Here is a 13,135-nt window from a genome sequence, read left to right as displayed (position 1 = left end):
CAAACCATACATAAAAGAACCTTGCTCTGTAATATAACCACAAGTGGTCATCCTACATCTGAATGAAGGAAAATAATTCTGATCCTTGAACAGGATAGCCTTTTACATCCCCACTAAGTCTTTTAGTCTTTCCAGATTAAATAACGTCAACCTTCAACCAACTCTTTTAACCAGTCCTTTTAATAACATCTACTTAAAGGTCCTCATCATCCTTATTGTCCTCTCCTCTTTCATCCATCCTTCATATTGTTGCCAGATTGATCTGCCTCATATATGCTCCTCAGTAGTTCACCATTGCCTTCCTTTTTCTTGATATTAGAGACTTTCTACAAGCTGTCAATACTCTATTTTGTCCAGAATTGTCTCCCACTATTCCCTGACTCATCCACCAAACCAGGCTACTTGCTCTGGATACTCTCTGTTGTATAGCCTATGTGCCTTGGATTGTATTGATTGTGTTTGTCTTGAATAGCCCTCTGCCCTCCTATGTCCATTTATTTAAATCCTATCCATTTTTTAAAACTAAACTCTCAAATACCATCTTGTCCAAGAAGCCTTCCCTGATCCTCCTTCCTGTAGAGGTCAATAACTTCCTCTACAGGAAGCACATACACCTTTTATGTGTATCCTATATCATATTACTGATGGTTCTTTGTGTATATGTTGTACCTCTTTCCTTCCCAACTGTCAGCTCTATCATTGTAGGGATTGTCTTACCTAACCTTAGTATCTCCATAGTGCTTAATACATGTTTAAAGTTGATTTTAAAGAAAAGATCATTATCAAGTTTCCACTTCAATTAATCTAAAGACTTGGGCCCAATATTCATTTGTCTGGCATTCCTTTATTTTTTCACTTGAAAGGGAGAATGCCAGTAGCTTTTAGAAAGCTATTCTGTATCAAAATATAGAGTAACATGGAATATTGCTCATTAGACTCAGTTACATGCAGCAAGACTATAAGTGAGGCAATGCATAAGCCATAGACTCAATTGTTTGGCTGTTTCTATTTTCAAACCAGAGGATGAACAAAGAGAAAAGTCAGTCTCCCACCATACTGTGCAGCAGTTGATTGTGGAGAAGGAGCAAGCCTTGGCTGACCTGAACTCGGTGGAAAAATCTTTAGCTGATCTTTTTAGGAGATACGAAAAAATGAAAGAGGTCCTGGAGGGGTTCCGCAAGGTATGTTTTAGGAATCCATAATTTGAAGTTCTTTGCATTATTTTGCATAAGTAAATGTTGGGTGGACAAATATGAAATTCTTCTTATCTCAAACTTATTTTCTAGTGGAAGTGGTGAATTGTTTAAGAATAAACTCACAGATCACAGGATCATAGATTTTAGAAGTCCAAACATATGCCCTTTCATTTTACAGATGGGGGCATTGAGACACAGAAGGGATCATTAGATTGCCTGAGGAAATGTAACTACTATGTGTCTAAGATGAGACTTGAACCCAGGTCTTCCTGACTTGAAGTTCAGTTCTCTATCCACTCTGCCTTTTGTTTTCTGAGCTGATGTGCTGACTTTAGAGTTGGGAGAAATCTTGATTTGAATAATATCCCTTACATTTACTAGTAGTGTGTGTGCCTCAGTTTTTCTCCCAGGAAACAGGGAATACAGTATACTCTAATAACTCTCTCATAGGATTCCATAAGATTCCAATGAGCTATGTACTTAAAACATCTGAAAATCTTTAGGCTGTGTAAATGTCAGTTGTTTTTTAAAGCATTTAGTTCGTTAAATATTGATGATTGCATTCAGCGAAAACCAAAGGGAGGAGAAAAGTGTCTTGAGTTAGAAAAAATAATTCCTGTTCAGTGAGTTACTAGATGCTTTTATGGAAATATTTTTGAATAAATGGTGAAATGTAGGTTAAAATTAGCTACGGAATAATGGATTCAAATGGCTTTCCTTCTGCTGGGAGCAGTGAGATGTCCAAGTTATTCTTCATGCTTGTGGGTTTCCTTTTGCCTATGGGATCTGATGTTATTTTCCGTCCCTGGGTTAGAATGAAGAGGTGCTAAAGAAATGTGCTCAGGAGTATCTGTCTCGTGTGAAAAAAGAAGAACAAAGGTACCAGGCACTCAAAGTACATGCAGAGGAAAAACTGGACAGGTAAATCACTTTTCAGCATGCCATCCTTAGTTCTTCACTCTCCTTTAACTCCCCCTGCCCAGTTGTTGGTCGTGTCCTATTGTTTCTCCCTTTGAACAATCTCTCTCTTTTTTAATTCATAATGCGTTACTTTTTAGTAATGAGATAATGTAAACAAATTATATAGCCAACCATTGGGAAATGACTGGATAAATTATAGTATTGTTGCCCCATTAACAAATGAAAAATATTAAAATACAGACATACACATGCACACACACAAATACATACACACCCTTACACAAGGAATGTAGAACAAATGTTCTCTAAATGAAACAGTTGATCTGGATGGAGCATGTCTGAACTAATATGGTGATTTTTATGTTGGGACCATAGTCATGATGTTTGTTAAACTTAATGCAGCTGTGGTTCTCGCTAAAACCAGTTTCAATAAAGGATAGCTGAGTCACAAATACAGTCATATAGACCTTCCTAAAAGGTCTGATCATCTTAATTCTCCTACTTAATCATCTTCAATAGCTTCCTATTACCTCCAGAATCACATATAAAATCCTGTTTGGCTTTGAGAGCCCTTATTCACCTTCCCATTCTTCTTACACCTTCTTTATGTGACACTGGCCTTCTTGCTCTTTCCCATAGGAGACTCCAAGTTCTGAATCTCAGTATTTTCACTGGTTATTTCCCAGGCCTGGAACATTCTTCCTTCTTTTCTCTAGCTCTAATTTTCCTGGCTTCCTTTCAATTGAATAGTCCCAAATTCTGCCTTTTTAAATTTTATCTCAATACCTTTCCTTTGAGACTCCCCCTCCTGATTTATCTTGTACATCTGTTGTTTGCATGCAGTTGCTTGCAAATTGTCTCCATCATTAGACTGTGATTGCCTGGAGAGAAGGGATGGTTTTTTTTTGCCTTTTTTTTGCATGTCTAATACTTAGATAGTACTTGCCAAAAATAAGAACTAAATAAACGATAATTAACTGACTAATTGTTCCGAGTACTTAATTTAAAAAACTATCAAGAAGTTTCTATAGCATTGATGGACCAGCTTATCCACATAAATTTATCAAAACACATTCATTCTATAAGGGTTTATACTTTAGCTTTTAAAGATAAATACTGATCATTTTATTTTCTTGGAGAAATCCCTGTAATAACAAATCAGCAAGACTGAAGAAGGCAGTAGATTTGCATTCAGATTCCTGGATTTGCAGGAATAAATTCCACATACATACATACACATAAATGTATGTAGACATAACTACTCCCTATACTGAATAAATTATTGAATGCATGTATAAATTCATTTTCTTAAATGGAACAAAAAATGAAAACACATTCAAAGAAAATCTGTGGAAATAACCTATGGAATATAAATCGTTTCAGAAAACTTTATTACCTTATAATATTATTCTATTTGATTGACCCACTCTCTTGATTTGAGAGATTAAAAAAGAGAGATGACTTCCTCAAGCCAACTAACATGTACTTGGTTATGAAAGAAGAGTGAAAATATTTTCCTTTTGAACAGAAACCAGATTTTCTTCTCAACCCAGGTTGTCTCTCAAAATTTTCCTAGGATTTTAAAAATATTTTAGGAGCATCATTTGCTGTGGTGATAATTGCCATTAAGAAAAGAAATGTTACTTTGAGCTAGTAATTGTCAAGTCTTCCCACTTGTTATGAGGGACAAGCCAAGAAGCTATCAGAATTGTAAGAAAATACCTGAGGAAGTAGTGCAATCTTCCCAGACTCCAAATGTATTTAAAACCATTCAAGAAATTATTTTAACCCTTCTTGAAGACAATATCCAGAAAATATGGGCATTTCAGACTTCTGAAATAGAAAATGGTCTTGATGTCATTTTGTCCCTTATTGTCTTGTCTTTAGTTTTGGTGTCTTGGTTATCATGAGCAAGAATCAGTTCAGGACCAGGCAGCCACTCCTTCTAAAGTCTCTATGCTGGATGCTTGCAATGATAGCAGAGAGACTTCTATGAACTGATGCAGAGTGAAGTGAGGAGTAACAAGAGAACAATTTATACAATAACACAACATTGTAAAAACGAACAATTTGGAAAGAATTAAGAATGCTGGTCAACTGTGTATATAATATTAGAAATTGTATTTTTGCCTTCTCAATGAGGGGAAGGTGTGAAAGGCAGGGAAAGAATGTGGAACTGAAAATAAAAACAAAATATTTTAAATAAAGAAAAAAGAAAGTATAATTATAATTTTAAAATATTTTAAATGAAGATCACTGCTTAGCTCAATGATCAACCACAATTCCAGAGAACTGCTAAAGAAGAATCCCACAGAAGTGATGGGTAGGATTCTTCATTAACAGTTCTTTGCAATTCTGAGTAGTTAGAACAGAGGGTACTTATGAATTTTGATTGTTCCATGCATTGAGTTTGAATCTCTAGGGCTTAGCACAAGTAGGTGCTTGATTAATTGATCCTAGAGTTGCCTGCAATATTGACAGGTTTATTGGCTTGTCTCAGGTCATATTGCCAAAACTTCCTCTTGATAATATAATAAGTCTCTTGATAATTCAAGAGTTGATTCAATCCACTTGATAATATAGGATAATAAGCATAATATAATACAATACTGAATCACATTAAAGAATCCTCATAAGGCAAGTGGAAATATGAAAGTTTCCTTAATGAATAATATTCATCCGTGCATCATGTATTCCTACAGAGCCAATGCTGAAATTGCACAAGTCCGAGGGAAGGCTCAGCAGGAACAAGCAGCCTACCAGGCCAGTCTCCGAAAGGAGCAACTGAAGGTAGATGCTCTAGAAAGAACACTGGAACAAAAGGTAATTTATGAAGCAACTTCATTGTGTTCTCAAAGTAAAACCTCCTTGGAGATGTGCAGCAGGTTGGTCCATCAGAGATAATGTGGCTGCCTCTTTCTGCTTATCCTCCAATTAGGGCTAACAGCCATGGCCAAGGAATATTTGTCTTTTATCAGGTGAAAAAAGAATCCCCCTTCTCTGTAACACTTTGGACTTGTTGGGTCTGAGTCTGTCTCCCTTGCACTTGACTCTTCTCAGAATGCCAACATCTCTGTGTTCTTGCAGCAATGAGTTTCCTGGTATCATAAAACTCTTTAAGTCTCTGGTAACCTTCATTCCTCCCCTTGAGAAGAGAATGTCAAAACCCCTGAATGTAATAAAGGCTTCCCATTGCAATAACAATGAACATGAAGATGAAAAGAGCTACCTAGTTGGTCTAATTCAACCAATAACCCAAGTTACTGACTGTAGAGTTGAAATGGCACTTAAATACTCCTTAATTTATCAGCTCTCATTTTCTATGTGGGAAAACTGAATCCAAAGAGATGAAGGACTTTATTTTGGATTTGAATTCAAGGGATTTGAGTTTGAATCACCATACTGTATGTCTTATGAGTTGTTTTAGTGACTCAGTTTCCTAATCTGACCAGCTAAATTCCAAGATCCCCAGTTCTGCATCTACTGCAAGATCCTATGCTGAAGTGACTAAGTGGGGCCAGAACGTTAAGTCCCCTAGTATCTGATAAACGGTAGAACTTCCCTTCAATGCAGGTCATTGTGACTTCTGTCTGGAATTCATTGTGTGAAATTCAGCATCTGTTATTTGAGAGGTCAGAAGTAGGTGCTTTCTCTGTGCTGTCTTTTGTCCAGCTTGAGCCCAAACCTGAAATGCTGTCTCAGAAGGCATATTGACCTAAGGGTCTGTGGAGTCTTTAGTACTCCTTACAATCCTAGGTTCTATAGCTGAAAGGGAATGTATGGCACAGCACTGGCCACAGAGGCAGAAAGAATGGAAAATTGTACAGTAGACAACTATTAGCCATGTGTTCCTAGGCAAAACTTACCCCTTTCAACCTCAGTGACTTCATCTGTGAAATAAAGAAGTCATACTCAAGGAACCACCAAGGTCCTTTTCAAATTCAATCTATAATCCTATCAATGACAATTGATCTCTTTGTGTATTTTTTCCCAGTAGTGGCCAACTCTTTGTGACCTCATTTGGAGTCTTCTTGGCAAAGATACTGGAGTGCTTTGCCATTTACTTCTCCAACTTATTTTTATAAATGAGGAAACTGAGGCAAATAGAAGTTGTGATTTGCCCAGGGTCACACAGTAAGTATCTGAGGCCTCCTGACAAAAAAATCTGGTACTCTTAACCATTGTGCAACCTAGCCGCCTGCTATAATTCTATAATCCTTACCAAATTATCTCATCTAGGAGTTATTAATCTGAGGTCCATGGATAGATTTAAGGATATCTCTGAATTTGATTGGAAAATAAAATTTCATCTTTAATTTTACTGAGCTCTAACTGAAATTTATAATTTTATTCAGTTATTTTAAAACAATATTCTGAGCAGGGGTCCATAGGCTTGACCAGACTGACAAAAGGAGTATTAAGATCTCTCATCTGGTCCAACCCTCTCACTTTATAGATGAAGAAATAGGTCCAATTAAAGTAATTGACTTTGCCAAGGCCACACAGTTATTGAATCCAATTCTTCAAACTTTCAATCCAAAATTCAGATACATCATGATATACTTTTTCAGTATGAGGACACCCCTGAAAATTTCCAAGAGGCCTTCTAGCTTGTGAAGATTTATCCAACTGGCCTTGGAGTGAATGTGCCTACTTGTCTATTCACCCATTAGCCTAAATTTTGTATTCTAACATCTTTCCCAAGGCTTCAAAAGTTGTCTTTGTGAGACAAAGAAAAGTCTCAATCCTTATTCTATTCATTGTAAAATTTCTTTTTAAAAAAATATTTTGATAGCTCTACTTCAATTTAGTTAGTTTACTTTTTAATCTTATTCATTTCATGTATTTAAAAACATTCTTCTGAGAAGGGATCCATAGATTTTACCAGACTACCAAGGAGTGGTCTGTGTCATAAACAAAGGTTAAGTTTCTAAATGAAGGCAAGAGACTGCAGTGAATTCATGTACTTCCCTCATTTACTTTGTGAAGGAATGAAAATGAACAAATAACTTTGATCACTTGACAACTACTAAATAGTATTTAACATTAATGATATAATAGAAAAGCCTTGACTTGGCAGTCAGCAGAACTTTGTTCTAGTTTATATATGATAATCATCTATGGAACTTTAGGCAACTTGCTTTAATTCTGTGGATCTCAAATCTCTTTTTGAGGTTGGACAATGGCATTTCTAACATCCTTTTCAACTGTAGGGAAAAAAGTCTTTCCTCATGCTACTTCATTTCACTATGTCATTTTAATACTGTCTTATAGTAGGTTACTTTTTTTATAATAAGGGTTCTTCCATATTTTACCAGTTACCAACTTTTATTAAAAAATAAAGTCAAACAAATAAGCTGATATGAGGGACAGATTTAAAGTCAGTCTCCAGAGCATGTCACGGGGTCAGGACAAACAAATTCCTATAGTTTTCTCATCTCTGAGACTCTGCAGTGATTGCTGATACTTGGTGATGACCCTGTGGTCCTACATCTTGCGTAATCAGGAAAGAAAAATTCACCTGTGTTACAGTTACAGGGTCAAGGTTATTTGATTTATTCTGACTTTTGTTAAAAAAAATTATTCAGGTTTGTTTCAGATAGTGACCATGAGCTAATGAAAAGAAATCAAAGAAGCACAAAATTTGAGTGTTAGGAAGGACCTTGGTCCTCTGAACCTATGCACAAAGAAAATCTTCACTATGATATATTCTAAAATAACCACTGAGTCTCTAACTTGATGTCAAAGAAGTATTTCCTGACATTTAGACTAAATTTTCTTCTTTGCAATTTCTACCAATGGCATCTAGGTCCACCTTTGGGGATCAAACAAAATAAATTTGATCCCTCCAGCGCATGATAGCCCTTCAAATTCTTAAAAAAAATAGCTACCATGGCCCATCCAAGTCTTCTCTTCTCTAGGTTAAAATCTGCATAGTTCCTTTAACAAATGTTCATGTTATATGTTTCACCAATCTGGTTGATCTTCTCTAAATGTTTTTCTATCTTAGTAATGTCTTCCCTTAAACTCTCTCACTCAGTATGAAACTCAGTCCAGATGAGGTCAAAGAAGGGAAGACTATAGTGGGACAATTGCCTGCCCATTTTAAAATAGTGTGTATACCTGCCCACTTTCAAGAGGACTTAAGGCAGATGGCAAAACATACAAAATTGTTAAAAGAGTAGATGATTTGAGAGGCCTTAATTGAGAATGATCATTCTTGGGTTTTAAATTTGGCTCTATGTTTTTAAGACAGCAAAAGCAAAAAGGGAAGCAGTGGAGTTCATGAGGTTTTCATCTTCTGATATGTAAATTCACATATAGAAGAAATTGCATACATATACATAGATATCTATATTTACATCAGGTTTTTTCTGTAACTAAATACAATAGATTTGAGGTTGCATTCAGCTCACAATCTAGTTCTCTAACAAAGATATGTTTTACCCTTTTTCTTCAGATTAAAGTCAGAGTCCCAACTTTAGAGATGATATGAGGGAGCACTTTTGTAAAAGTGCTTTTGTAAAAACTTCAGACCTAGATATATATTCTATTTTTAAGGACAAAAAAAAAGGTTTATTTAGGTATTCCTATGATTAACAGAAGCTAAGGAAAAGAAAGATTAATAGCAACAACAATAGCAACCATCATGAGAAGATAAGGAGTAAGGAAAGGTGTAGGGGTAGGAGAGTTTGAGGGATGATTCTTCCTATAAGCAGGCTAACTTTCCAAAGGAAGACAAGCCCTAGACATATATTCTTGCCCAAGGAGAAGGTCAATACATTTCAGCTTTGGGATGAGCCCCTTCCTCCCCTCACCTCCAGAGAGCTATTTTTTTGCCTCATAAAAGAATTTTAAATATTTTAAACTTTCCTACAAGTGATTGGTTGAGATCACAAATTTTTTTTGTTGATTTTTTTGCATTTTATTTTTTTAAGAAAGATTTTATTTATTTTGAGTTTTACAGTTTTTTTCTATTCTTGTTTCCCCCCACACACTCTCCACCCCCCACAGAAGGCATTCTGTTAGTCTTCACATTGTTTCCATGGTATACATTGATCTCAGTTGAATGTGATGAGAAAGAAATCATATCCTTAAGGAAGAAATATAAAGTAAAAGAGATAGCAAAATTACATAATAAGATAATAGTTTTATTTTTCTAAATTGAAGGTAATAGTCTTTGGTTTTTGTTCAAACTCCACAATTCTTTCTCTGGATACAGAGATATTCTCCATCTCAGTTAGCCCAAAATTATCCCTGATTGTTGCACTGATGGAATGAGCGAGTCCATCAAGGTTGATCATCACCCCCATGTTGCTGTTAGGGTGCACAATGTTTTTCTGGTTCTGCTCATCTCGCTCAGCATCAGCTCATGCAAATCCTCCCATGCTTCCCTGAATTCCCATCCCTACCAGTTTCTAATAGAACAATAGTGTTCTATGACATACATATACCATAGTTTATTATGCCATTCCCCAATTGAAGGAAATTTACTTAATTTCCAATTCTTTGCCACCACAAACAGGGCTGCTATTAATATTTTTGTACAAGTGATGTTTTTACCCTTTTTCATAATCTCTTCAGGGTATAGACCCAGTAGTGCTATTGCTGGATCAAAGGGTATGCACATTTTTGTTGCCCTTTGGGCATAATTCCAAATTGCTCTGCAGAAAGGTTGGATGTGTTTATAGTTCCACAATAATGTATTAGTGTCCCAGATTTCTCACATCCCTTCTAACATTGATCATTGTCCTTTCTGGTCATATTTTTCAGTCTGAGAGGTGTGAGGTGGTATGTCAGATATGCTTTAATTTGCATTTCTCTAATAAGGAATGATTTAGAGCAGTTTTTTCATATGACTGTGGATCACTTTGATTTTTCTCAACTGTAAATTGCCTTTGCATACCCTTTGACCATTTGTCAACTGGGGAATGGCTTGTTTTTTTGAAAGTTTGACTTTGTTCTTTGTATATTTTAGAAATTAGTCCTTTGTCAGAAATACTAGTTGTAAAAATTGTTTCCCAATTTGCTACATTTCTTTTATCTTCTTTTTTTTTATTTTGACTAGGCAATGGGATTAAGTGACTTGCCCAAGATCACACAGCTAAGTAATATTAAGTGTGAGAACAGATTTGAACTCAGGTCCTCCTGACTTCAGGGCTAGTGTTCTATCCACTGCTCCACTTAACTGCCCCTACTACATTTCTTTTGATCTTTGTTACAGTGGTTTTGTTTGTGCAAAACCTTTTTAATTTAATATAATTAAAATTGAGATCACAAAATTTCTGAAAGAGATGGTTTTAACATAGAAACATGGAAGTCATCATACCTTGGATATAATAAACACTCATTAAATGTTTATCAAATAAATGTTATTTTAAGAAGGTTTATAAATTATTGGTCCCTCCATGATAATATGGTACAAAAATAAACTCCTTGATCACAAAAAGTTTAACCTGTTGAATAGGGATGTCTAGCCTTAATTACTTAAATATTGATGGACACCTATTGAATGACTCCTTAATGCTAGTCTAATTACTGCTAAAAATGTTCTTTCTGATGTTGTCTAACTAAAAAATTTCAGCTGCTTCTAAAGCTACTTTTAGGCATTTAAAAAAATTACTATCAGGTTAAAACAGGTGCTTCTCTTCCATCCTATACCTTATAGAACCATTGAATTTCCCATATTGATAATTTATGATGAAGAAAGCTAGCAGAGAGGTTTACAAATATGGCCAACAGATTAAGTAGTCTATAATTTTAAGGTAAAATATGAGTTAAACCACACTTAGTGTCTGTCTTGCTGGTCAGGACTAGGTCTTCCATTTGACTCAAGATACCCATTATTTGTGATTCCATTATTTGTTTTTCCCCCCTTAGATCTTGCAAAGCATTTCATACTTTACTATCAGATTTCATTCTTTGCTGTGGCTAATTTGTAGCTATTATACAGTTATTGTATGGTTTTGCATACTGCCATATCTTTTCTACTAATGCTTGTTCCGTTCCCTGACTAGACCAGATGCTGTTTCTTAATTATCTTTCCATCTTCTCCCCCTTCCCATTGCTTAATATACTATTCACGGATTATCTTCCATATTTCTAAGATCTGTTATATTGTTGAGAAGAAAACAAGCATGTATTAAGTGCCTACCAAGTACTATATACTTCACTGGATCCTTACAACAATCCTAGAAGGAAGATGCTATTTTTATCCTCATTTTCAGTTGATGAATCTGAGGCAGGCAGACTTGGCAGGTACACACAACTAGTAGGGGTCTGAGGGCTGGATTTGAACTCAGATCTTCCTGACTCCAGTCCCAGTGCTCTAGTCACTGTGCCACCCAACTATTGGTTATGATATGACCTTTCCAGTGTAGATCACAACCCATCCGTTCTTTAGTATTCAATCTTCCAGATGAAGATGGAATTTCTGTGGGAGAAAAAAAATATCACCTCTTGGCAGACTTTCTCATTTTGAGCCCCCCTGAACTTATGCTAACATGAGAAATTACAATATTAAGAGGAGAGGCTACACATAGTGAATACTTAATAGTTATTGAATAAATGGATGAGTTTTAACAGCAGGATGTCTCCTGGGACCTTATTCACCTTTATCTGACTAATCAAATCCTTGGGAATACGGGAAGTAATTATTTCCTATTTGAGGAATGAAGGGGAGGGAGGGAGGGAGGGAGGGGGAGAGAGAGGGGGGGAGATAGATGGGGGGGAGAGAGAGAGAGAGAAAAGAAGAAAGAGAATCCCTGATATTTTTTAAAGATGTAAAGATACATGATATATGTATGTGTACGTGATTTAACAATGTGGTGTGGCAATGATAGATACAGATTAATGTATCAGTAATCCCTCTGGTGCAAGGCATGTCTAACTCAGAAATGTTTCCTAAATAATCAGAGTTGTTACTGAAGGTTGAACCAAGTGCCTCCCACTGAGTTCAGTTATAATTCAGTTACTTAGATAAGTTAATTGATAATATTCCCTGGAAAGCTCATCTATAATTTTTTTCATTTAAGGATGAAGAGAGGAGGAAATTTTTCATATTTTTTGTTCATGAAAACACAGGATTATTCTGACTGGAGGAGGACTGTTGAAGATTCTTTCAGTAATTTGTGTACTTTTAGATTCTTAGAAAACAACAAGCTAATTAAGGAACTGGAAAGATCTGCATGTCATTTTAGCTTCCTTCTACAATCTAATGTACAGCAGAGTCTAGAATCTCAATTCAGCAATCATAATTTGTTGCATTTTCTGATGACAGGATCCAGCAGAAATACCAAGCTATGTAGAATTACTTAATGCTTTATTTTCTGTTATTTCATATATATCAGACAATAATTCAGGGAGCAGGAGGGCATAGTGGATAAGGACTCCCAAAAGGAGTAAGATGAATATTTTACTCTAATAGTTTTTTCTTACTTTCACTTTCAGAATAAAGAAATAGAAGAACTTACCAAGATTTGTGATGAACTGATTGCCAAAATGGGGAAAAGCTAACTTTGAACCAAATTTTTGGACTACATACACTATTGAGTGCAATATGACCATTGGCACACTGATGTCCATACCTTTATGTGGACAGGTTATATTTTCACTTTTTCGTATGCACTACTGTATTTTCTTTCTAAATGAAGTTGATTTAATTGTATGCAGTTCTCAGAAGACTATCAGAATTTCTTGCTATTGTTTGCATTTTCATAGTATAACTCATAGCAAGTTGATCTCAAAGTTCCTGTATCAGGGAGATTGTCAAATTCTCTAATAAATGACAAATTGCTGATCCTAGCTTATCCCTTTGTACATGAGTTCCCATGTTGGGTGTCTTTTGGATTTAATATGAACACGTATAACTTTGCATGGGGACTCTTGCCTTAAGGAGTGTAAACTTGATCCGCATTTGCTGATTTGTTTAAAAAAAAAAGAAAAGGAAAAGAAAAATGCATGTTTCAAATAAAATTCTCTATTGTAAATAAATTTTTTTCTTTGAAACTTCGAAACAA

General features: G+C 35.6%; 1 protein-coding gene across 16 annotated transcripts in view; it reads left to right on the top strand.

Moving 5' to 3' along the window:
* Window positions 1–13,135, top strand: part of TACC2 (transforming acidic coiled-coil containing protein 2) — a 295,485-nt gene extending 282,350 nt beyond the window's left edge. For all 16 annotated transcript variants that reach the window (XM_074233463.1, XM_074233458.1, XM_074233462.1 and 13 more), the window contains 4 exons: window positions 1,021–1,181; window positions 2,011–2,117; window positions 4,820–4,940; window positions 12,567–13,135. In XM_074233463.1, coding sequence (XP_074089564.1) covers window positions 1,021–1,181; window positions 2,011–2,117; window positions 4,820–4,940; window positions 12,567–12,632 — 455 coding nt within the window. In that variant the 3' untranslated portion in view covers window positions 12,633–13,135. The remainder of the gene's footprint in view (window positions 1–1,020; window positions 1,182–2,010; window positions 2,118–4,819; window positions 4,941–12,566) is intronic.

Source organism: Macrotis lagotis, chromosome 4 (genome assembly GCF_037893015.1).
Source record: "Macrotis lagotis isolate mMagLag1 chromosome 4, bilby.v1.9.chrom.fasta, whole genome shotgun sequence".
Taxonomy (NCBI): domain Eukaryota; kingdom Metazoa; phylum Chordata; class Mammalia; order Peramelemorphia; family Peramelidae; genus Macrotis; species Macrotis lagotis.
Note: the sequence above shows the minus strand (reverse complement) of the source record. Positions and strands in the feature narration are given on the sequence as shown.